The sequence below is a fragment of the Pelodiscus sinensis genome, chromosome 2 (genome assembly GCF_052426305.1).
Source record: "Pelodiscus sinensis isolate ZL-2025 chromosome 2, ASM5242630v1, whole genome shotgun sequence".
Lineage (NCBI taxonomy): Eukaryota > Metazoa > Chordata > Testudines > Trionychidae > Pelodiscus > Pelodiscus sinensis.
In genome coordinates, this window is record NC_143053.1 from 116,054,054 (window position 1) to 116,077,795 (window position 23,742).

Here is a 23,742-nt window from a genome sequence, read left to right on the forward strand (position 1 = left end):
TAGTAGTTTCTGAGATCCTGTAGAATGGCTGTGATGAGAGACAGTGGTCTCAGGGAGAAGCAAAGAGAGGCCTCATAGAGAACAAATGAGATCCTGAATATGACGTATAGATGGTTAACATAGTGGGTGGATATATTCTTGGTAACTGATACTGTTGAAGAGTTGGAAGTTGTAGACTGTACCATGCTCGACTTGCTCACTCCCAAGTATGAGATGGAAAAATGCAGTTTAGAGATAATGAAGGTATGGATAACAGTAGCCAAATCATCCTCCAGGAAAGCAGGGTAAAGCTTTCCAGACAGTCACTGATGGAAGAAGGCATTTTTAGAAGCTATATGACATGGAATGAAGTTCTTAGCATTGAGATCTTCTTCTTCCCATTGGAAGGTTCTCTGAGTTCATCCCTCATAAAATATTATTGTAATATTTTACAGTAAGGGTCAAAAACACTGCAGCGTTTACAAAATACTCTTTTATTAATGAACAAAATTGAAGACAGTAGAATCATATACATTTTAAAAGAAGAAAGCAGATCAACAGTGAAGCAGAAAACTACTTATTACTGACAGTGACACCTCTGTAAAAGCATTCTCAAGAACTCACCTACCTTCTCACCCTTTCCCCACCAACAGGTTAGATACTTTCTTCTCCTCCCCTCTCCCCACTCTGCTGCTGCTAAGTACAGGCAGTTTGCAATATGGATCTTGCCAAGTACCATATGGCTGTGTCTAGACTGGCAAGTTTTTCCTCAAAATCATCTGCTTTTGAGGAAAAACTTGCCAGCTGTCTACACTGGCCGCTTGAATTTCCGCAAGAACACTGACGATTTCATGTAAGATCGTCAGTGTTCTTGCGGAAATACTATGCTGCTCCTGTTCAGGCAAAATCCCTCTTGCGCAAATCATTTGTGCAAGAGGGCCAGTGTAGACAGCACAGTACTGTTTTGTGCAAAAAAGCCCCGCTGGATAAAATGGCGATCGGGGCTTTTTTGCACAAAAGCGTGTCTAGATTGGCACGGACGCTTTTCCGCAAAAAGTGCTTTTGTGGAATAGCATCCGTGCCAATCTAGATGCTCTTTTCCGAAAATGCTTTTAATGGAAACTTTTCCGTTAAAAGCATTTCCGGAAAATCATGCCAGTGTAGACGTAGCCTAAATGTTAATGGATAAGAATCAGGCTGATTGAAGAACATCTGGGTGCCCTTGTTAAGCCATTTAATTCACGCCTCTAGTTGTGAGACCCAAGGTTCCTTGTCCAATATTTTCCTCACTTAAATATATGTCACACATTTTGATGGACCAATTTCATGGGAAAACCAAGATTGCTTTAAGGAATCTTGGTGTATGGTGGGGGCAGAGTAAAGGGGTTTGGAAAGCAGTAGATGGAGGTTTCCCTATTGAATGGCAAAGGGAATCCTGCAATGTGCCTCAGGCAGGGCCATAATAAAAGAGGAGACGCCATCTTTCCCCCAAGAGGCACTGGGTATTATGAATGCTCTCACACAGCAGGAAGCAGCTGGTAATCTCCTCTCTTGCAACGTGATTAATGAACACACCAACCTGCATCATGCATGATTTATTGGAGATCCCCAGGTGGCAGCATTGCCTGAATTGGCTGGCCAAGAAATAATCACCACTCTGGTGCAATTTTTGAAAAAGCCCTTCCACTGTAGTAATCCCTAACAGGGATATGAAAGTGTAACTGTGTACACGGTTAACCTAACCCTCACAGTTACATGCAGACTCCCAGTAGCTGCAGGGAGCCCGTTTAAAAGCTGGTTCCCCTTTTACACCGGCTCCCAGGGAGCTGCCTGCCCCCACTCCCACTGTATCAGAGGCAGCAGAGCAAGGTGTGAGGAAGGCAGGAGCCAGTGTGCGTGGCTTAAAAGCTGGCTCTCAGTGAGCACTGGCTCCTGGGGAATGGACTGCCGCCTGTGTAACCTCTGCATTTTTTCAGCAGTTACACGGTTATATAATTAAATTCATTTTAACATCCCTAATCCTTAATGAGATTTCTAAAAGGTGCGGGAATTAAAAACAAGAGAGAATCTAATGACACATAATACAATTAAGGAAACTGGTTCTTTAAAAAAGTAGATTTTTGTTTAAAGGTTACCAAGTAGGTTCTTCTGTTGTGCAAATGGCTCCTACTCTGTTTGCCTTGTAGAAAAAAAATCTAGCGTGATGTCTTCATAATCATTTTATTTTGATAGTGCAACAGTGATTTAGATTAAAATGTGTTTATACAGCTAAGTCTGTTGAATAATGAAATTACAAGGACCTCTATAATTATGTCCCATCTGTGCTGGTTGCTGGCTTCTTCTGGTTACGTACATGTTTATTGCACAGTAATCTCTTGGTCGGATATAAAATGCTGGATGGTTCTTAATGTGTTGTTTTTACTACCCCCTTCCTTGAAGAAGGCAACTTCCTTGTTGAGTCAGCAAATTGGTAAGTTACCTGAAAGACCATGTTAATATAATCACAGGCAAGAACAATGGCTCACAGTACCATCTCTGCATTTGAGTGTTGTTTCACCAAGTATTTATCAGCTCATTTGAAAATTTCCATGAGCCTCCAGCATTATTTCACTGCCAAAATTTGCTTATGGTAACCTGTCATGGAAGAAGTAAGCATCCAATAAAGTGACTGACCTAAAAAAGGGTCTATCAAAGATCTGCTTTCTTCCTCAAAGGTCATGTGTTTCAATGGATGATTTCTGTTAGGCAGCACATCATTACGGGAGTTTAAATACCTGCATATTTCTGCTTTTCATGGCCTTATAATAATGGGTACTTTCCTCTTCCATCTTCTCACCAATATCAGTGTTTGGCTGATGACGCAGGTGATGGACATTTTTGCCACAGTACACATCCTAGGAACGCAGATTTGAAGCAGATGCTTTGCATGTGAAACACATGTGGCCAGCAGTGAAAGAGGCTCTCTTTGCTTTGGTCTGAGTACAGCTGGGCCCCACTGGAGGCCACATCCAAACATACGGCATGCTGGGAAATTTCTGACTTGCACTTAGAGCCACACTCCCCTTCTATCCCTTCTGCAATACTAGGCCAAACCAAAATCCAAGACCAATCAACTTGGCTCAGGATCCAAACTTTGCAGGTATATTTCATGAAAGTTTTTCTTGAGGCAGAATGTGCCCTGTTGATTTTAAAAGGGAACAAAAATTGAACAGTTTTTCTACGGAGAGCTAAAATGTGTTTTGCTTCACTCATTATGTGGATGGAAAACTCTGTCAACACAGAAATAATGCCAAGCGTTTACACTTTAATGGAACCCAGGGACCAATTAACAACACAGAAAACCACCAGGCAGAGTATTTCTTAATGTAACAGGAGAGAAATCTTACATTATTGCATCCCCACCTTTTTAAAATAAAGAACAAATGCTTTGTCAATGATTTCTAAACAGTAATCTTTATGATCTGAAAGTTCTACCACTGCCAATTTATCAAAAGGCTTCCAAGTTCTACATTTGACCAAATTCTCTGTCTTTCTTTACCAACCAACCAACCCACCCACCAGAAAACCAACCAACCAACCAACCAACCAACCAACCAACCAACCAACAAAACCCCCAACACTAACAGTGTCTGGGACTGCTAAAGCAGGGATTTTAGAATCTGCCCTCCACTCCCAGTTCTTGTACTGCAGATTCCTCTATGGCTTGATGAAGGCGATGCACCTCGACCTGAGTCAGAGTCCTCTCCAAGTGACGGTAAGTGATACGATAGCAATGGCTGACCTTCTTTGTCCTAGAAAACAAACAAGAAAAACCTAATACACATACATAGACACACATTTCCCCATCACAGTTTTTTGTTTTGCCATTTTTATTGCTTAAATTATCAGCAATGTAATGCTAAAATACACAGTGCAGACAGTCAGGACTAAATGTAATGTAAATCTATACAAAGGATATAAGTAAAACTAATTTCATAATCTCACTTGAATGGATCCTACTTCACTTTTTACCTACTACCATTCCAACATGTTGAAAAATATTCTGGAGAAATTAAGGAAGTGTTATTTACTTCTTCTCATAACATAAGAACTAGAAGTCATCAAATGAAATTAATAAGTAGAAGGTTTAACACAAACAAAAGGAACTATTTCTTCACATAACTCACAGTCAACCTATGGAACTCCCTGCCCAAGGATATTGTGAAGGCCTAGACTATAACAGGTTTCAAAAAACAATTACTTAAGTTCATAGAGGATAGGTCCACCAAATGGCCAACAGAATGAGCAGAGATGGTGTCCCTAGCCTCTGTTTGCCAAAAGCTGGGAATGGGCAAACAGGGGACAGATCGCATGATGGTTACTTGCTCTGTTCATTCCCACTAGGGCACCTCACATTGGCCCTCACAGTGTTGGAAGACAGGACACTGGGTTAGATGACATTTGGTCTGACACAGTATGACCATTCTTATGTCCTTGACCGCTGAATAAAATAAGCATTATCTTGACAACAGCTCACTGTGCTGACATTCCAATGGAAAGTGAAGACAAAAGAACACAACAGTGGAAGGATTACACTCAGGAAAACAAGGGATTTTACATCTCAGTCTAATGTGTCTTGCAAATGCAGAAGCAAGAGAACAAATGGCAATATTACAGTGTTAGCAGGTAACACTGATAGTGAGGGTATTTCACAAATCTCTACACTATGTTGCTTCAGCTCAGTTGCAGCAAACACTAAGAGCAGGGCCAGACGAAGATTTTGTGGGCCCAGCACCAAACATTTGTGGGGTCCCATGTAGTCGTTATTGGCCCCTCTCTGGTGTAGCAGTGCTATTGTATACATGGTACTGAGGCAGTTTCAGAGGCAGTTTTCATTTTGTTCACACACTCCTAAAGTGCTGCATAGTCCTGTCTTTTACTCCTACAAAGCTACATCTACATAGCAGCATTATTTAGGAATACTTGACATTATTCCGAAATAACATAGTCCGAGTCTACACTATAAGCAGTTATTGCGACATAATGTTGAAATAATGTCAAGTGGGAGGACTTCTTACTCTGACTCCTTGTAACCCTCATTGTATGAGGAGTAAGGGAAGTTGGAGGAAGAGTGCTCTTTCTTGGACTTCCTGCTGTGTAGATAGCGCCAAAAGCCGAAATAAGCTATTTTAACTGAAGCTACACAATTGATGTAGCTCAAGTTGCATATTCATTTCAGTTTTAGCCTTGCTGTGTAAATGTGCTTCAAGATTGAATATATTTCAGTCGCTCAGTTCAGTGGGTCCATCCCCCTTGGGAATCACGAGCTATGGTTAGGCAAGGAAAGCACAACATAGAAGATTTGGAACAATTGTTTGAGCATATGTGTCCAGTACTAAGCTAACAGAGTGCCAGAAACAGGCAGGAGCAGTAAGTTTAGCATATATCGCGCTTCAGGAATTTGTTCAAAGAAATCAGCAATGGCAAGAGGAATACCGAGCTTTGGAGGATAGGTAACAGGAACAACAGGAACGCTTAAAGCAATCTATTAGTCAGAATGAACACCAGGCAGTAGTTCGTAGTCAGCTCTGGGAATCATTGGCAGAGGTTCGTGGGGAGCTGAGGAATGTAGAGTTTGAATTTAAAAGCTCACAGAAGCAATCTAAGTTGGTGCCAGGGTTACAAGATCTCTTAAGATCTTTAACTCTTCAGGTTAGCTCATCGACCAAAAACAACTGCACTCAACACAAAAAACAAATTAAACATTTACAAGAGCAATTAGCTGCCACTAATCTACAGGTCGCTTGTATAAGTGAAGATTCTGAAGAAGCTTGGGTGGATTCCGATTGGGAAGAGGAAAATGATGTCAAGACTCAAGGTGAAACACACCAGAATCCCATTTATAACCTGGTAGCAGCTATTACCGAATAATCACTTTCCCTCCCAATAGCCGGCAGAGGAGCAGTTACTACTAAGGTAACACGTATGAGCCCAGCTCTAATCTGTTCCATTGCTGCCCAAATAGGACCCCTTGACCCGAATAAAGTGCTGGAATGGGTGACTAGGGTATATTGAACCAGCTGAACCCATAGTTCACGAGGAATGGGATGTTATGATTCCACTCACTAGCCCCTTAAGGGATGAGGAATTACACCGGATAGTAGCATGGGGAAATCAGAATTTGCTTGTCACCTTGGCCATTATTGTGGAACAATTCCCATTCTGTTCTGTTAAATAACAGATCTTGACTATGAAACAGGTACCTGGACATCCCTCATCCGACTTTATGGTAAAATTGGCACTAGCATGGATTTCTGGAGGACTTAAACCCCTAAACAACACCTAGACTTTAAACCAGGTTTCCGGGACAACGACAGAACTCAGGGAAATGGCAGATGGATTACTGCCGTGGTATAAAAATGGTTGTGGCAGCCCGGATAGCCCCAACAATGGAGGGATTTGCTGGAACTGATGAATCAGGTGCAGAGGCAATATGGGGATCCTTTCCCTCCGAAACGGGGAAAAACGGGAGAGTATTGAGGCAATAACATATAGTAATAGAAGCAATTGGGATCAGGGTGGAATAAGAACTGAACAAGGAAAGAGAAGGAATCCCACAGGGGTTGTAAGAGGGGAAGACCGTGCCCCAGACAGAGGAGCTAAGGAAGGAGAGGACGTACATGAGAATGCATTAAGGGGAAGGATATAGAGACAATTGAGAGCTGCGGGGGAGGACATGCCCAACTGGGATCGGAAAGCAACCACTGCCTGAATCCAGATCCATGTGGACTTACCAGTGTTACAGTGAGCAGAAATGTCATAGTAGTTAGGGGAAACTCCCCACAGATTTATCTCCTTCCTTATTCAGACAGTCTATAACCATGTCTTCAGATCTACCCTATTTCACCAGTCACTGCATGATCTCAGCTAAATAATGTTCCACAGCCAGCAGCTACCTGATCAGTTCTGACAAATCCCTACCCCAGCATCCCATCCGTGAAGACTACGATAAAGCTAGTGCGGAGAAACTAAATGATTTCTTTGCTTCAGTCTTCACGGCTGAGGGTGTTAGAGAGATTCCCAAATCTGCACCGTCCTTTGTGGGTGATGAATCTGAGGAACTGTCCTGGATTGAAGTGTCATTAGAGGAGGTTTTGGAACAAATAGAAAAACTTAATGTTAACAAATCCCCGGGACTGGACAGCATTCATCCAAGGGTTCTAAAAGAACTCAAATGGGAAACTGCTGAACTATTATCTGTAGTTTGTAACCTACCCTTTAAATCAGCTTCCGTACCTAATGACTGGAAGGTAGCTAACGTGACACCAATATTTAAAAAGGGCTCTAGAGGCGATCCTGGCAATTACAGACTGGTAAGTCTAACTTCAGTACCAGGCAAATTAGTCAAAACAATAGTAAAGAATAAAATTGTCAGGAGAAGAACATAATTTGTTGGACAAAAGTCAACATGGTTTCTGTAAAGGGAAATCATGTCTTACTAATCATTAGAGTTCTTTGAAGGGCTTAACAAACATGCAGACAAGGGGGATCCAGTAGATATAGTATACTTAGATTTTCAGAAAGCCTTTGACAAGGTCCCTCACCAAAGGCTCTTGTGTAAATTACATTGTCATGGGATAAGAGGGATAAGTCCTTTCATGGATTGAGAACTGGTTAAAAGACAGGAAACAAAGGATAGAAATAAATGGTAAATTTTTAGAATGGAGAGGGGTAACTAGTGGTGTACCCCAAGGGTCAGTCCTAGAACCAATCCTGTTCAATTTATTCATAAATGATCTGGAGAAAGGGGTAAGCAGTTAGGTGGTAAAGTCTGCGGATGATACTAAACTGTTTAAGATAGTCAAGACAGAAGCAGACTGTGAAGAACTTCAAAAAGATCTCACCAAACTGAGTGATTGGGCAACAAAATGGCAAATGAAATTTAATGTGGATAAGTGTAAAGTAATGCACGTCGGGAAAAATAACCCCAACTATACATACAATATGATGGGGGCTAATTTGCCTATGACAAATCAGGAAAGAGATCTTGGAATTATCGTGGATAGTTCTCTGAAAACTTCCACACAGTGTGCAGCGGCGGTCAAAAAGACAAATAGGATGTTAGGAATTATTAGGAAAGGGATAGAAAATAAGACACAGAATATCTTACTGCCCCTGTATAAAACTATGGTACACCCACATCTTGAATACTGTGTACAGATGTGGTCTCCTCACCTCAAAAAAGATATTTTGGCCTTGGAAAGGGTTCAGAAAAGGGCAGCTAAAAGGATTAGGGGTTTGGAACGGGTCCCATATGAAGAGAGGTTAAAACGACTGGGACTTTTCAGTTTAGAAAAGAGGAGACGAAGGGGGGATATGATAGAGGTATATAAAATCATGAGTGGTGTGGAGAGGGTGAATAAAGAAAAGTTATTTATCAGTTCCCATAATAGAAGAACTAGAAGATACCAAATGAAGTTAATGGGTAGCAGGTTTAAAAGTAATAAAAAAATGTTCTTCTTCACACACCATGTAGTCAACCTGTGGAACTCCTTGCCAGAGGAGGCTGTGAAGGCTAGGACTATTACAGAGTTTAAAGAGAAGCTAGATAAATTAATGGAGGTTAGATCCATAGAAGGCTATTAGCCAGGGGATAGAAATGGCCTCTGGCCTCTGTTTGTCAGAGGCTGGAGAAGGATGGCAGGAGATAAATCGCTTGATCATTGTCTTCGGTCCTCCCCCTCTGGGGCACCTGGTGCTGGCCACTGTTGGCAGACAGGCTACTGGGCTAGATGGACCTTTGGTCTGACCCAGTACGGCCATTCTTATGTTCTTATGACTAGCAGCTCTAACTAGAAGTGGTGTTGATGCTTTTCCAAACATATAGAATAAAACATGTATTTTTCAGTACAGATTATTATTTTTATTTCAGATAACAGGAAAACAAGAAAGAACAAATGTAAAGTCTCCACATGAGAGAGTGGAACGGAGAAAGAAGTGTGCTTAGTGAAGCACACTTACATTTTGTATCTCAAATAAAAAATAAAATGACAGCTGCTTCACAGCTCCGCTAGGGTTGCCAGATGGTTTAACCAAAAATACCGAACCCCTCCCTCAAAAAACCACCGGGAAAAAAATTCTGTTGAGGAAAAAAAAGGACCTCCCCTCCGACAGCAATTAAGCAAATAAATAAAAATAAAAAAGGAGCATGGCCCCTTTAAGAAGAGGCTTTTTTGCTGGTGGCCATTTTGTTTTTCTTTCCAACCACAAGACAAGCCCCTGCAGAACCAGGTAAGCAGGGAGCGCGGGGAGGTGTTGGGGGCTGGACCCAGTTGCTGAGTGTGTCATGTGGTTGCCAGGTGTCCATTATTTTTGCCTCCTGTCAGGGAAAAAAATCAGAAAATACTGGACACCTGGCAACCCTAAGCTCCGCCTGTGAAGATTCCTTTGCATTTGAAGGTGCAGTACATAGAAAAGAGAATGACATCTCTTTTCATTTATGTAGCTACTTACACCATGGCAAGCAATAGTGGTGCACATTGTGCTGAGATATGCAGCACACAACATCCTGTCACATCAGAAAATAAACTTAAACAACAAATAATCTTGCAGCATCTTAGAGACTAACAAAAAATCTAGATGGTATCATGAACTTTCATGGGTGCAATACACTTCTTCACATGAAACTGAACTCTAAAGCTTTCACTCTAGTGTACAATGTGTACTTTGGTAGCCTGGGCATGTCATCAGCAATCTACAGAGACTGAAAATGGTTTATGATTACACTGTAATCATACGGAACTGACAGTATTATTATACCCAGCATCTAACAGCTTAAGTTAACTCCAAGTATCAGAGGAAAGCATTTGAGCTTTCCCCAATTTCAGAAGCTCTGGCAGTTGTGAAGGGGGGAAGAAAAGGAAAAAAGAGAGAAGGGAGGAGGGAGAGGGTATGACAGAATTCTGAAATATACTGTATAATAGAGGTTTTCAAACTGTGGGGTGCACCCACGGTCATCGGAGGAAGGGTGTATGGTCTTGACAGTGTTGCGCTAAAAGGCTGGGGTCAGGGGAACACTCCTTCCAGCAGGGGAAATGGACAGGGCTTCCTGCTATTTCACATTTTGCAACTCCAATAATAACTGTATGTAAACTGCTTTTGAGACTCTGGGGTAAAGGCTCTTAGAAAATGATGCAACTTTGGCCCTGATCCTGAGGTCTGGAAAATGTATCACATTAGAAAACATGTAGGCTTGTTTTAGTAAAGAGGATGGAATCACAACTTTGCCCTTCCTATGGCCAAGGCCAGTGTTTAGAAATGTAACTGACTGCAATTAAATCTCGGGTTCAAAAAACCCAACTTTTTTTTGGATTGCACATCCTTATGCTGTCCCCTCTCATCACTCAAGCTCCTCTTCCAGTGCAGAGGAGTGGTTCCTTCATGATATAGAGACAAGAGTATGTAGATGACTTTTTGTGGGTGTTAAAGAGATGTGATTTCAGAAGGGATTTCAATGAGAGAGAATAGTAGCCATAGAAAGCAGCTCAGGCTGGGTGCTTTGTTAGCTAGAACTAAGAATTGGTGTGGAAGAAATAGGAGAGGGGCTGAATTGTAGGGGAACCACATTTAGTGTGATTAATTTACAAACATTAAGGCTATGTCTACACTACAAGGTTTTTGCGCAAAACCAGCCAGCTTTGCGCAAAAATCCATGGAGTGTCCACACCTCAAGCATGTTTTCGCGCAAGAAAATCTACAGTAAGGCGGCAGAACAGAGGGCTTTTTGCAGGGTAGGTATACCTCTTTCTATGAGGAATAACTCATTTTTGCACAAGCGTTCTTGCGCAAAAAGGTGTGTGTGGATCCTCAACAGGGGTTGAGCACAGGTGGACGCTTTTGCGATGTGCTTATGAGGTGTGGACGCGCTTTTGCACAAGAAGTTTTTGTGGAAGATCTCTTTTGCAAAAAGCTTCTTGCGCAAAAACTCTGCAGTGTAGACAAAGCCTGAGATCAAACAATGATTTAAACACAGAAGTAACTATCAAGGTATGTCTACACTATCACCCTAGTTCGAACTAGGGAGGTTAATGTAGTCAATCGAAGGTGCAAATGAAGCCCGGGATTTAAATATCCCGGGCTTTATTTGCATCTTGCCGGGCGCCGCCATTTTTAAAGCCCCGGTAGTTCAGACTCCGTGCCCGCAGCTACATGTGGCATGGAGTAGGTAGTTCGGATTAGGCTTCATTTGCAACTTCGGTTGCCTACATTAACCACCCTAGTTTGAACTAGGGTGGTAGTGTAGACATACCCAAGGTGTGACTAGTATTACACTGATCATTTTGCTTGTATATTATATCGCTTTCCACCTCTTTTTTAGCTGAGATTATATAGCGATTGTTACTAACTAGGAATAGAAGGATTTTTAAAAAAATGTTTGTTCAATAGGGGATGCACAATAAACTTCAAAAAGCAGAGTCTCCTGCCTAATCAAATCCACCCTGAATACAATGCTACAGCCCCATGTAAGAGTCTGTAGATCTATATTTCAAACAGCTGAAAGTTTAAGCCACACAACTGGGACAGCAGCTTTGCTAGGTAAACATTCAGGATTAACACTCAGAGCAGGGGACATTATTTACTTAAGTTGCACCTTCCTTCAGACAATCCTGTATGGTTTACAATCAGACAGCCTCTTTCTCCTTTCATTAGGCCTGAACTGATCTTAGTGACACAATCCCCTCTGCAGCTTTCAGGTAACGAAACACAATAAGATATACTGAAGCACTGTTCAAAGGGAAAAAGTAGCAGGAAGATAGTGAGGCAGTCCGATGCCACAAGAGAAAACATGTATATATTCAGTGAACAAACAAACAAACAAACAAACAAACAAACAAACAAACTTCCTCCCTTTCTTCCCTCCCTCCCTCCCGAGTTTTTCTGGAAAAACAGCCATTTTTCCAGAAAAACTACACTTACGTCCACACTGCTATTGAGTTCTTTCAGCAGGAAGCTGAAAGAACAGAGGGGTTTTTCTGACAGTGGTAAACCTTCTACGAAGAAGAAGCCTTTTTCTGAAAAAGCTTTTTTGGAAAAAGGCATGTGTGGATGCGGAAGAGAGTGTTTTTTCAAAAGAAGAGGCATCCGGGAAAAAACACAGGTGCCCTGGCGACCACTCCGTCCACAGTAATCACAACTGAAATGTGAAATTGCTATCTTTCGAAAAAGCACATCACTTTTTCATTACACTTTTGCTGTATAGATGCTCTCTTTGGAAATAAGTTTTTCCGGAAGATCTCTTCCGGAAAAACTTGCAATCTAGACATAGCCTCTCTCTCTCTGTCTCTCCTCCCACTTCCACCTCCCAAAATAACCCTATTTAAGTCAACATAAAACCAGTGTGAGATCACAATCAGGCCAAAGGATTACCAAAACCTAGAATAAAAAAAAGCATTTTAGGCACTCAAAGGCAGCATTCATTCCCCTAATGTGGAGTCTCACATGAAACAGTTGAATTAGGTATTTTCTAAAGAAGATGTAATGTAGATTGTGATGTAATGTCAAGTGTGTCCGGTATTTTGGTTGAAACCATCTGGCAGCCCTAGCAAGAAGAAGAAGAGTGAAGGCAGGGCATAGGAGTGAAGGAGCGGAGTGAGGATAGGGCCAGAGGTGAAAGTAAGCGGGTGCGCCCTGATGCACAGCTACAGCAAGAGCTGGCTGAGCTATGGCAAAAGCCAGCAGGGAGTTATTTAAAGAGCTGGCAGGGACCCGGGTTGCAATAGGACAGTACCTGTAAGAAATTTTAAGTTACTTTTACCGCCTGATGGTTTGTAGAAAAATTTTTCTCTGTTTGTAGAAAAAATTAAAAAACGACTAGTCTAGCAGCACATTAAAGACTAACAAAACTTGTAGTTGGTATCTTGAGCTTTTGAGGGTACAACCCACTTCTTCAGATGAATGGAGTAGACAGAGATTATAGAGACATGGACATTTATCTAGACTGTTGCGTTTGTTTTGGGGAACAGGAAAGCAAGGAGGATAATTTCCCACAGAGAAAGAATAAGCAGAAGAGCATTGTTGTTAACCAATGCTACCTACATTAAGTCCCTTCCTCCACTGTACAATTGTGATGGTGAACTCTCACTGGCATTGGAGAAATGGGGTATTTGTTCTCACCGGAGGACTCATGGCCAAGTCAATGGGAAGTGTGGGCATACATCCAGGCTTAGTGCCTCTCAGATTCCCCACCTCACCAAGGGCTCAGCTTGAAATTGTTACCACACTCAAAGTTTCTTTCCCCCCTCACTCTACTCACTTCTTTAGGGCTGGAGTGTAAACAAAAACAAACCAAAGATACAGCATGAAACACTACAGACAACAGATAATTGTTCCTTCCTCTCAAGATCATGCTTTCAAACCACATACACCACAGCCACACTATACATAACTAGCATATGTCATATAATAACATTTACAATTGACAAATAGAGCTCTTTGCTAGGAACAACATCATAGAAAATGGCAAAAGCCTTGTGTAATATACCATGCTGTCAACAACAAATAATTCAATTACCATAGTAATATGTATGCGAATATTCAGACAAGTAATTCACTGAATAAAAGGCCTTATTCAAAGCCACATGCTCAACAGTTCTTTCAAATGTAGATATCCCATTTCACATTGTGTCCTATGATATACAGTATTTTGAAAAGTGGACTATATTTTTGTTTATTGAACATGAACTTGATGCTAGTGAAAGACACTAGACCAGTGGTCCCCAATCTTTTGGGGCTGCCGGGTGCTAGGGGGGCAGGGCTGCTCATGTGCCACATGGCTGGGGGCGGGGCTGCGCATGCGCCATATGGCCAGAGATGCGCATGTGCCACACGGCCGGGGCAGGGCTGCTTATGAGCCCGGGAGTGGGGCCACTCATGCGCCGTACGGCTGGGCTTGGGGCTGGGCATGCGCCACACTGCTGGGGGCGGGGCTGTGGCCGCGGCCGCACATGCTCTGCGCGCTCGGGGGCAGGGCCGCTCATGCGCCACATGCCTGGGGGCCGCGCATGCGCCATGCACCCAAGGCCCGGGGCGCAAGAATGGCTTGGGCCGGCACTGGTCACTCGGCAGGTGCACATAAATGCACCGGCGGGCACCATGGCTCCCGCAGGCACTGCGTTGGGGACCATTGCACTAGACTGAGAGAGCCTAGAAAATAAGGCTATTTTCTAGCCTCAAATCTGACGAAATGGGTCTTTGCCCACAAAAGCTTATGCTCTAACACTTCAGTTAGTCTATAAGGTGCCACAGGACTCCTCGCCGCTTTTGCAGATTCAGACTAACACGGCTACCCCTCTGATCCTAGAAAATAAAGTTCTCTATTAAATCCACAGAACGTACAACATGGGTAATGGCCTTGAAAGTTGCCTTCCAACATGACTCAGCCCTCATCCAGTAGAAAGATAGTCCCTGTTTTCAAGGATGTTCATTTCATGGCAACTCAGTGGAATCCGCCAAATAAAGTTGATGATTGTGGTTATAATTATTTTTCGCGAGGCAGATACTTACCTATGAGGACAGAGGTTTTCATACTAGGGCATGGAGTATGTTTTGTGTGTGTCTGAGAGAGAAGTTTTAGGGGAAAAAATTACTGCCACATTTTACCCACTCCAAAGAATAACTAGCAAACTGTTTCCTCAAGACATGTTAGATCCTCAGATGGTGCTGTACATTTTGACGGCTTTCTGTTAAGCTTGCATAGCATTATACAAAGTCAATGCCTTCTGTGCTTTAATTTGTTTACTACAAAATGAGGGTAGAGTCTTAAATTTTGAGCATCAACCATAATCACAGTTTTGGTTTTGCTCCTATTACAATGGATCATTCCCTCTCTTTGAATCAATACCTTACTGTTTTAAATATTTAGTAAGAATTACATGTTGATTTTTTATTGGTATATGTACTAGTGTGGTGAGAGGGCAGGCATAATCAAATAAGTTTGAGAACCACTGTACTAGGGAGCTAGATTGAGATTATTAACAATTTACTTCACAGTATTAATCAGATAATGATGTTTTTCTCACTAACTAGGGCCAGATTTGAACTGGTGATCCAGAGATAAGAGCTCTGTACCTCATTACCGAAGTCTGAGCCTTCTAAACTTTTCCTCAGCTTAATTTTCTTTTAAATCAAGATCTTAATGTAGAGCTAAATTTAAAATCTGGTATCATATATCAAGATCAAGAGACAAAAAGTATCTTATGGTTTCCAATAGCAAAACACATCCATGCCTAATATTGTATCTAGTAAAGCTAGACAATTCTGAAATTTTTAGCTCCTCAACCACTAATAAGCAAAACTTCTATACAGTCTGGTGGAGTAATACAAATGGCTGGTGTACACAACCATCAGTGCTTTGACCCCAAAACACCTTCTTTCACCATCTCCACAGATCATCAAGGTTTACTGAAAGTGTGAGATGAAATAGAAGGGCAGACAGCTATATTATTGTGATGAAAAAAACAAATTCTTGTAAATATATACCAAGCTATGCAATAAGCTAAAAGAATCTTCTCTCTTCCTGGCGTAATGATGAATACTTGACTGGTACTGTGTAGGGATGTTAAGGACTAGTCAACTATCTGATAAGCAAATGCTTATTGGATAGTCGAATCAACTAGTCGATCCCCCCACCTCCCCACACACAAACTGCCTCTATCAGACAGAGGCAGCAAAGGGGGGGGGGGGAAGAGGAGGTACTTCAAAACAGCAGCGCCACATGGAGCCTGTACCCTGCTCCACGGCAGCATTTCAAAGGGGCAACGATGCACAGCTGAGCCTGGGATCAGCTGTGCAATGCTGCCCTTTTGAAAGGCTGCCCCAGTGATTGCGTGGGGACTCCCCAGCTGATCCTGAGTTCTGGGAAAATGCCGTGTGGAGCCTGGGATCAGCTGAGGAGTCTCCCGCTGACCCGGGCTCCAAGTGGCATTTGAAAGCGGCAGTGCAGCATAGAGCCCAGGGTCAGCGGGGGACTCTAAGTATAACTAGAAAATTCCAACAAGCACCTCTTGGGAGAGGAAGGAAGATAACCAGTTACCTGGTAAGCATTTGCTATAATGGGTGGTGCTTACTGAGTACTGGTTAACCGTTACCCAGCAGCAACCCACGGCATGCTGGGGCAGAGAGTTGAGAGGTAGCCACTTAGTGCCAGGCTGGAAGCAGCTGGCTGAAGCAGCCTCCGTCCGCTGCACAGGGGCCACTCCTATTTAATCATTTTACTGGTTAAACTTCATATTTAACCGGCTAACTAATTAAATGGGATTTTACTTCCCTAAAGGAAAAGCACCAATATATTGCATTAGTATCCTGAAACCTCCACTGATTCACCATCCAGTTCTGGTCCTCACCCATAACTATTCAGAATAGAACAGAATCTCAAAGCCTTCTAGTCTGTCTTTCCATCTGTCATTCATACCACTGTAATCATCAGACATGAAAAATCTGAGGTAGAAGTTGACACTGGTAGAAGCCAGTGGCAAAGCATTTACAGTGAACAGTACTAGGCTATGGTACTAACTGTCAAAGAGTAAGTATGTGCCCAAATCTGCTATGCTCCTAACATTATATGAGGCCCTGTTCTCACTCAAAAAAATGGAATCTTCTGATTTAGATACATGGGACCTGTAGTTTAGTTACCTAATGTTCTCATGTTTGTCTTTGGTCTGGGCCCTTTGCTTCCATACATATCCAGTTGCTTCCAAGATATAACACCTCCCCTCTCCAAAAGAGGAGACTATGGTGTATCATGGAAGATATAGTCCCTGGCAGGATCCCCCACCTGTAGAGAAGAATAAGAGTATGAGCTATAACTCCCATGAGGCACACTGGCAGCATCCTGAGTCAAAATACTTTGGGTTTTGACCAAAATTTTTCCTTTTCAATTTTTCACAGAAAAGTCAAAATTTTTCAGGGAGGGGAGGAATGACATAATTTTTTGACCAACTCTCCTTGTCCCTCTTTCTATTTCTGGTTTCCTGTCACATTTCCCTCAGGTTCCTAAATCCTAACTAGTTATGGACTGGTTGTTGTATATGCGTAGTAGGGATGTCAATATATAGTTGACTACACAATTACTCAATAAGCTAAGGCTTATCCATTTAATCTTGTCATCTACACCCCTCCTCCCATTGCCTCTGTATGCATCCTGCGAAGCAGCCTCTGTCCATGCTGCTGCCACTCTACGCTGCTGCCTCTGTATCAGAAGCAGAAGCAGCAGCGCAGGGAGGCAGGGAGCCGGTCCGCAAGGGGAGCTGGATTTTAAACTGTCTCACTTCGCGGACCAGCTCTGCCTGCCACCTGATACAGAGGCAACAGTGTGGGGTGGCAGGGACCTCTCTGGGAGTGTGGCTAGGAGCATACCAGCTGCCGGCCCTGCCTCCCAGGGACTATTGAATAGTTGTGTAAACACTAGGATTTCATGCGATTACATGACTATTCAATTACACAATAGCTTACATCTCTAATGTGCAGGGCCTTGCAAATCCACAAATATCCACAGTTCAGTTTTGAGGATACAGCTGCAGATACAGATGCCAATTTTGTATCTAGAACCCTGCAAATTTACAGGTATCTGCTTTATATCCATGAGTATCTGCATCTGCAGATGTTGATGTGGATATCCACAGGTCATTTTTGCACATGCAAATATGCATGTAGATATATATCTGTGCAGGGCTCTACATGTGCATGGAGATCTAGGACACTAGAGCAGTGTTTCTCAAAGCCCTCCTGCGGCAAACAGCTAACTGGAGCCAATGTGAGACATGATGCTTCGTGGCTGTGGAGCCATCAAGTAAACAAACCAGAGCGGCCCATTAGCAGCTTTCTTAAAGTGGGCCTGTGGCACTAACAATGCACTAGAGCGGGAGTGGGCAATAATTTTTGGCCGGGGCCCCCTTCCCACTAAACACCCATGCCCCTGGCAGGGTGGGAAGACTCTTTGCACCTCCCCCACTCCCAGGCCAATTAAAGTTTGGGGGCGGGGGAAGCGCATGATGTTTCCTCCACCCTGCTAGGAGCACGTAGCACTTTGAAGTGCCATGCTCTCCTGGGAGGGCAGGAGGAGACTTCATGCAGTCCCCCGCCCCCAAACCCTGATTGGCCTGGGAGCGGGGGAGCATGCAAAGCCTCCTCCCACCCTGCGAGGAGCGCATGGCACTTCAAAGTGCTACATGCTCCTCACAGGGTGGGAGTAGGGTGGAGGAAACTTTGCATGCTCCTCCCACCCACAGGCCAATCAGCGTTTGGGGGCAGGGGAGTGCATGAAGTCTCCTCCTGCCCTGTCAGGAGTGCGTAGCATTTCAAAGTGCTGTGTTCCTGGCAGGGCAGAGGAAACTTCGTGCGCTTCCCCCATCCCAGGCTCTAATGGGCCTGGAGGCGGGGGAGCGGCAGGGCCTCCGTAGGCCGGATCAACCTGCTTGGTGGGTGGATCTGGCCCATGGAGACCCTTTTGCCCATCCCTTTTGCCCACTTTTGCAGGGGGTGGAAATCGACTAGTCGATTTGACTATCTGATAAGCATTTGCTTATCAGAGAAGCACACAAAGTTTGCCCAGATCCAGCCCACGGAGGCCCTTTTGCCCACCCCTGCACTAGAGGGACCTCTGGCAAACATTGTGCAGGATGTTGATAGAGCATAACCACTATGCTATTCTAACACTCGCTCTTCTTTGCCTACAGCCAGTGCTATTGGTTGGTATAGAGGTGGGGTAGGCTCACAGCCCATCTGCAGAAGACAAAAGTCACACTAGCTCTACAGAGTTCTTTCAATCTTTGAGCACATGGACACCGTGTTTACTGTTCCCAGTTCTGGGGATGCAAGTGAGAGAAAGGGAGAAAGGTGCCTTGTATTTTCTCTCTCCTTGACACACCTGTGCAGGGTTCCAAACCTTGTCTGATCCTGTGAAAGTAGCAACAAAAATTATCCTATCATTTGGTCATCAGGGCCATTCCAAACTCTCCAATTGTTGCGAATGAGTTGCCATCTATAAGGACCCAAGCATGACATGCTTTCTCAACATCAGAACAAATCCTACATGAGAAGTGTAACTGGACTCTTCTAAATGCCATATGAAGCATTTATTGTAAAAATGTGCAGTGGGATTTTTTTCAGACTTTTTTTCATAAAAGATCAAAGAGGAAAAGGTATAAATATTTAGCAGGAGGGTTTTTTTTGTTAACTAGATGTTAATACTAAAGACTACAAAAAGTATTACTAAAAATGATATTGCTGTCAAGTTAAAAATATATCTGATTGGGGACTAAAAAGAGAATTTATAAGAGAAGTGAAAACAATTCAAACTCTTAAGAAGCCTGACTAGATCAATGTGACAGCAGGCGCTCAGGAATTTTCTATTAGACAAAACTCCATCCTCTCATTAACTCTGGAAATCAAATTCCAAACTTGAAGAAAGTTCAGGCAAAAAGTGTCTTTGGCAATAAATAAAAACAAAAGTTAGTCAATTCCAATAGTATTAAACAACAGAACCTTTGTGACTAAAAACTGCACACCCAGCTTAACCAAAAATAGACAGTGACTGTTACAGGCGTCAAAAGCTTTTATGAAATGAAGACAGAGAAGACAATAGAGAAGAAGGAAACTATGTTCAGATGCCATCACAGAGCCAAATACCATAAGGCCAAACCATTCCTTTAAGACCACCAGTAATGTGAACAATAAGTGGAGAGCAGCAATACATGCTAATATAGAAAGGGTGTTTCATACCAATTACAGCTTCATTTGGGAATGACCTTAATGGGCTTTCCACTTTGGGGACTTTCGACACTTCTGCAAAATAAATCATACCTAATCTGAAGAACTAGGTTTAAATAGATAAAATCTATCAGTATCAGGCCCCAGAATGTGAACCGGTGCATAAGAATTAGGGAGAGCAATCTACCTTTAGTACTTATGACCCTCATCGCAACATATTTGTCTCACAACACCTCTGTGAGGTAGGGAAGTGTTATGTCCCACCCACTCTCTCTTTTAAAAATGCATATTAAAAGGAACTCAGGTACAGGACAACTGACTTGCCGAAAGTCTCACTGAACCTGAACCAAGGTCTCCCAAGTCGAAGGTAACACATTAAACCCCTGGACCATTCTTCCTCTCTGTAAGCAGTAAAGCATCTCATGGACTACATGGGTTGATGTGGGCACTGTCCACCCATGTGCAATAGACAAGACATAAAAAGGGCCAGAGAAAGAGATATACTTATGATAGGCCTCCCCCACCCCCGCTTTATGAAATGGACAGAGAGACACAAATATGCATAAATCATATATGTTTGGGACAAATTTCCTTTGAATCTTAATGCCTTAATCCGCTGGATCTATAAATCTTATTTTGGTGTATGTATCATTCTTGTGTGTAAAGTTAAATATTTTAGGTATGAAATAGTTTAAAATGTGCAAATGAAAGCCATCAAGGGTGTTTCCAATGCTGGGATGCCTAAATGTCTGGTCAGTCATATGTAAACACCATCTTTTGTCCCTTAAGTTGTAGCAGTGATTGGTCTGAGGAAGTCACATGTCCACCCCAGCTGGTAGAGGCGGACCAAGTACCTGTCCAAGGAAAGGTGGTATCTATACAACAATAGGAAATCAGAGTTTCTTTGTCTTTGGCTGGCATGGCACAAGAAAGTGAACCAGAGAGCCCAGGGAAAATCAGACTTCCCTGGTTTGGAGACTTAGCTGGAATAAGAACAAATTTAGGGTAAGTCTGTACTGAGGTTTTAGTTTTAGAATTAGCCAAGCATTTTCTGTTATTTTAAATTTGTAATGTACTTTGCTCTGCCTGTTCTCACTTATGACCACTTAAATCCTACTGTGTGTACTTAATAAAATCACTTTTATTTCCTATCAAGCTCAGTGTATATATTTGTTACCTGAGGGAACAATCAGTGTGCACATTACCCCTTTCATTGTTAAAGGGGGCTTACCTAAATAATTCATTTCGTGTTCTGATCCCATTTGGGGAGTGCGATCCCAGGAAGCTGGGCCCTAAACTGCATTTTCCTTGGACTGGAAGAGTTTCAGGGTCTGTACTATTTTTCAGGGAGTGGCAGGCCAATGATCTCAGATCTATGCCTTGGCTGGGGGAGACCAGGGAGCTGGTTCAGCAGTACAGGGTAGTGAGAAACTCCAGAGAGCAGGAAAGTGAGTGGCAGTGGCCCTGTCAGCATCCCAGGAAGCACCCCTTCTGTGACCTCACCCCATCACAATACTAATCAAACACATGATTTTTACAAGTGTCATGCAAACTCCATTCCTTACCATTTACCATAAGGGCTGGTGGCAGAGATAAAGGGCAAGATGAGTTAACATGAGCATAGCATTAAGGAGAAGAAAGAAGAGACCTGCAAAGTGAGCAAACAATTAGGCTGTGTCTGCACTGGCGCGATCTTGCGCAAAAGCAGCTGCTCTTGCACAAAAACTTGCTGCCTGTCTACACTGCCCGTGTGTTCTTTCGCAAGTACACTGACGTTCTACTGTATGGGTACGTCTACACTACAACGTTAATTCGAACTAAGCTAATTCGAACTAACGGATCTAGACTAAAAAACTAGTTCGAATTAGCGTTTTGCTAATTTGAACTAGCATGTCCACATTAAGTGGACCCTGAACCGGGCTTAAGGATGGTCGGAAGCAGTGCCGATAGGGCATCAGAGGAGGACTTAGAGCGCGGAGATGCTGTCTCAGGCTAGCCGAGGGCTGTGCTTAAAGGATCCCGACCCCCACCCCAGACAGACAGTTCTCAGGGGTGCCCCGCTTGCAAAGCAGTCCTGGCTTGGAGTGCCTGGACTACCCACACTGGGCACATCACACCACTCGGCCATCAGACCGGCTGCACTTGCCTCAGGCTGCCATCTGGGGAGAGGGCGCAATCGGGGGGCTGCAGGAGAGGTTCCACCCCAAAAGCCCGCATAGCCAGCCCAGTCCTCCCCATCGGGAGCGTGTACCCCATTCCTCCCTCACCTCCTTCCACTTACCCTTCCCTAGCCCCTTTTCTTGATGTACAAAATAAAGGACAATTGTGTTCAAAAATGGAATCTGTCTTTATTGAACAAAACTGGGGGAGACTGGGAAAAGGAGGTGGGAGAGGGGAAGAGAGAGGCTGGGAGAGGGGAGGGCAACTAAAATGATCAGGGGTTGGGAACAGGTCCCATATGAAGAGAGGCTAAAGAGACTGGGACTTCTCAGCTTAGAAAAGAGGAGACGGAGGGGGGACAGGATAGAGGTCTCTAAAGGCATGAGTTGGGTGGAGAGGGTGCATACAGAAAAGTTCTTCATTAGTTCCCATAAAGAAGGACTAGAGGACACCAAAGGAAAGGAATGGGTAACAGGCTTCAAACTAGTAACAGAAAGTTGTTCTTCACAAAGCACAGAGTCAACCTGTGGAACTCCTTGCTGCAGGAGGCTGTGAAGGCTACAACTAGAACAGAGTTTAAAGGGAAGTGAGATCAAGTCATGGAGGTTAGGTCCATGGAGTGGTATTAGCCAGGAGTGGTGTCCCTGCCCAAGGTTTGTGGAAGGCTGGAGAGGGATGGCACGAGACAAATGGCTTGGTCACTGTCTTCGGTCCATCCCCTCCAGTGTCCCTAGTGTTGGCCGCTGTCGGCAGACAGGCTACTGGGCTAGATGGACGTTTGGTCTGACCCAGGACAGCCATTGAAAGCTCAGGGCTCAGGGTTGGGGGTCTCAGTGGACCCCCTTGATTTTCATGCACTCCTGCTCCTGGGTGGCCAGGCTGGCAGCTCTTCTGCCCTAGCCGGCCACGTTCCTGAGCCTAGTGCGGAGATCGTGGACGAGGTCCACGATGTCCACACTAGCCCAGGCGGGTGCCCGCCTCTTGCGGTCCCGGGCAAGCTCCTGGGAGCCGCCAACCTGGTTCCGGGAAGAGGGGGAGGGCTGCGGGGCATCGGGTGGGTGGCTCGATCCGTGCCAGGTGCAGGGTCTGCTGGCTGGGTGCTGGCAGGCTTGCACCTGGCACGGGCACCGTAGCCAGCCCGTGCCCCTTTAAGGGGTCCGGGGCCGGGAGGGGGGCAGACGAGTTTCCCTGGTGTTGGCCAGAGTGGCCACCAGGGAAAGCTGGGGAGGGCTAGTCTCCCACTAGTTCGAATTAAGGGTCTACACAGCCCTTAATTCGAACTAGTAAGTTCGAACTAGGCTTAATCCTCGTGGAATGAGGTTTACCTAGTTCGAACTAAGCGCTCCGTTAGTTCGAATTAAGTTCGAACTAACGGAGTGCTAGTGTAGCGCCTATGAAAGTTATTTCGAACTAACATCCGTTAGTTCGAACTAACTTTGTAGTGTAGACATACCCTATGAAATCAGTGCTTCTTGCACCAGAATTCTGAGGCTCCCGCTCAGGAATAAGCCCTCTCGCTCAAGAGCTCTTCCAGAAGAGTCCAGTGAAGACAGGCAACATGAATTTCTTGCGCAAGAAAGCCCTATGGTTAAAATGGCCATCAGAGCTTTCTTGCGCAAGAGAACGTCTACACTGGCATGGATGCTCTTGCGCAAAAGCACATGCCAGTGTAGATGCTCTCTTCTGGAAGAGTTTTTCCAGAAGATCTCTTTCGCAAAAGAGTTTTTGCGTGAGAACGCGCCAGTGTAGACATAGCCTTAGGGTACAGCCACACAGCAAAAAGACCAATGCCAGCAAGTCTCGGAGCTCAGGTCAATTGCTGTGGACTAGCATTAAGGGGATAAATATAGCAGTGCTGAC

General features: G+C 43.9%; 1 protein-coding gene across 5 annotated transcripts in view; it reads right to left on the minus strand.

Moving 5' to 3' along the window:
* Positions 1 to 457: 457 nt before the first annotated feature.
* Positions 458 to 23,742, minus strand: part of FARS2 (phenylalanyl-tRNA synthetase 2, mitochondrial) — a 393,359-nt gene continuing 370,074 nt past the window's right edge. For 4 of the 5 annotated variants that reach the window (XM_089776401.1, XM_075921300.2, XM_075921296.2 and 1 more), the window contains one exon: positions 458 to 3,770. In XM_089776401.1, the coding sequence (XP_089632527.1) occupies positions 3,632 to 3,770 (139 nt within the window). In that variant the 3' untranslated portion in view covers positions 458 to 3,631. The remainder of the gene's footprint in view (positions 3,771 to 23,742) is intronic. The other variant, XM_089776398.1, reaches the window with a different exon arrangement.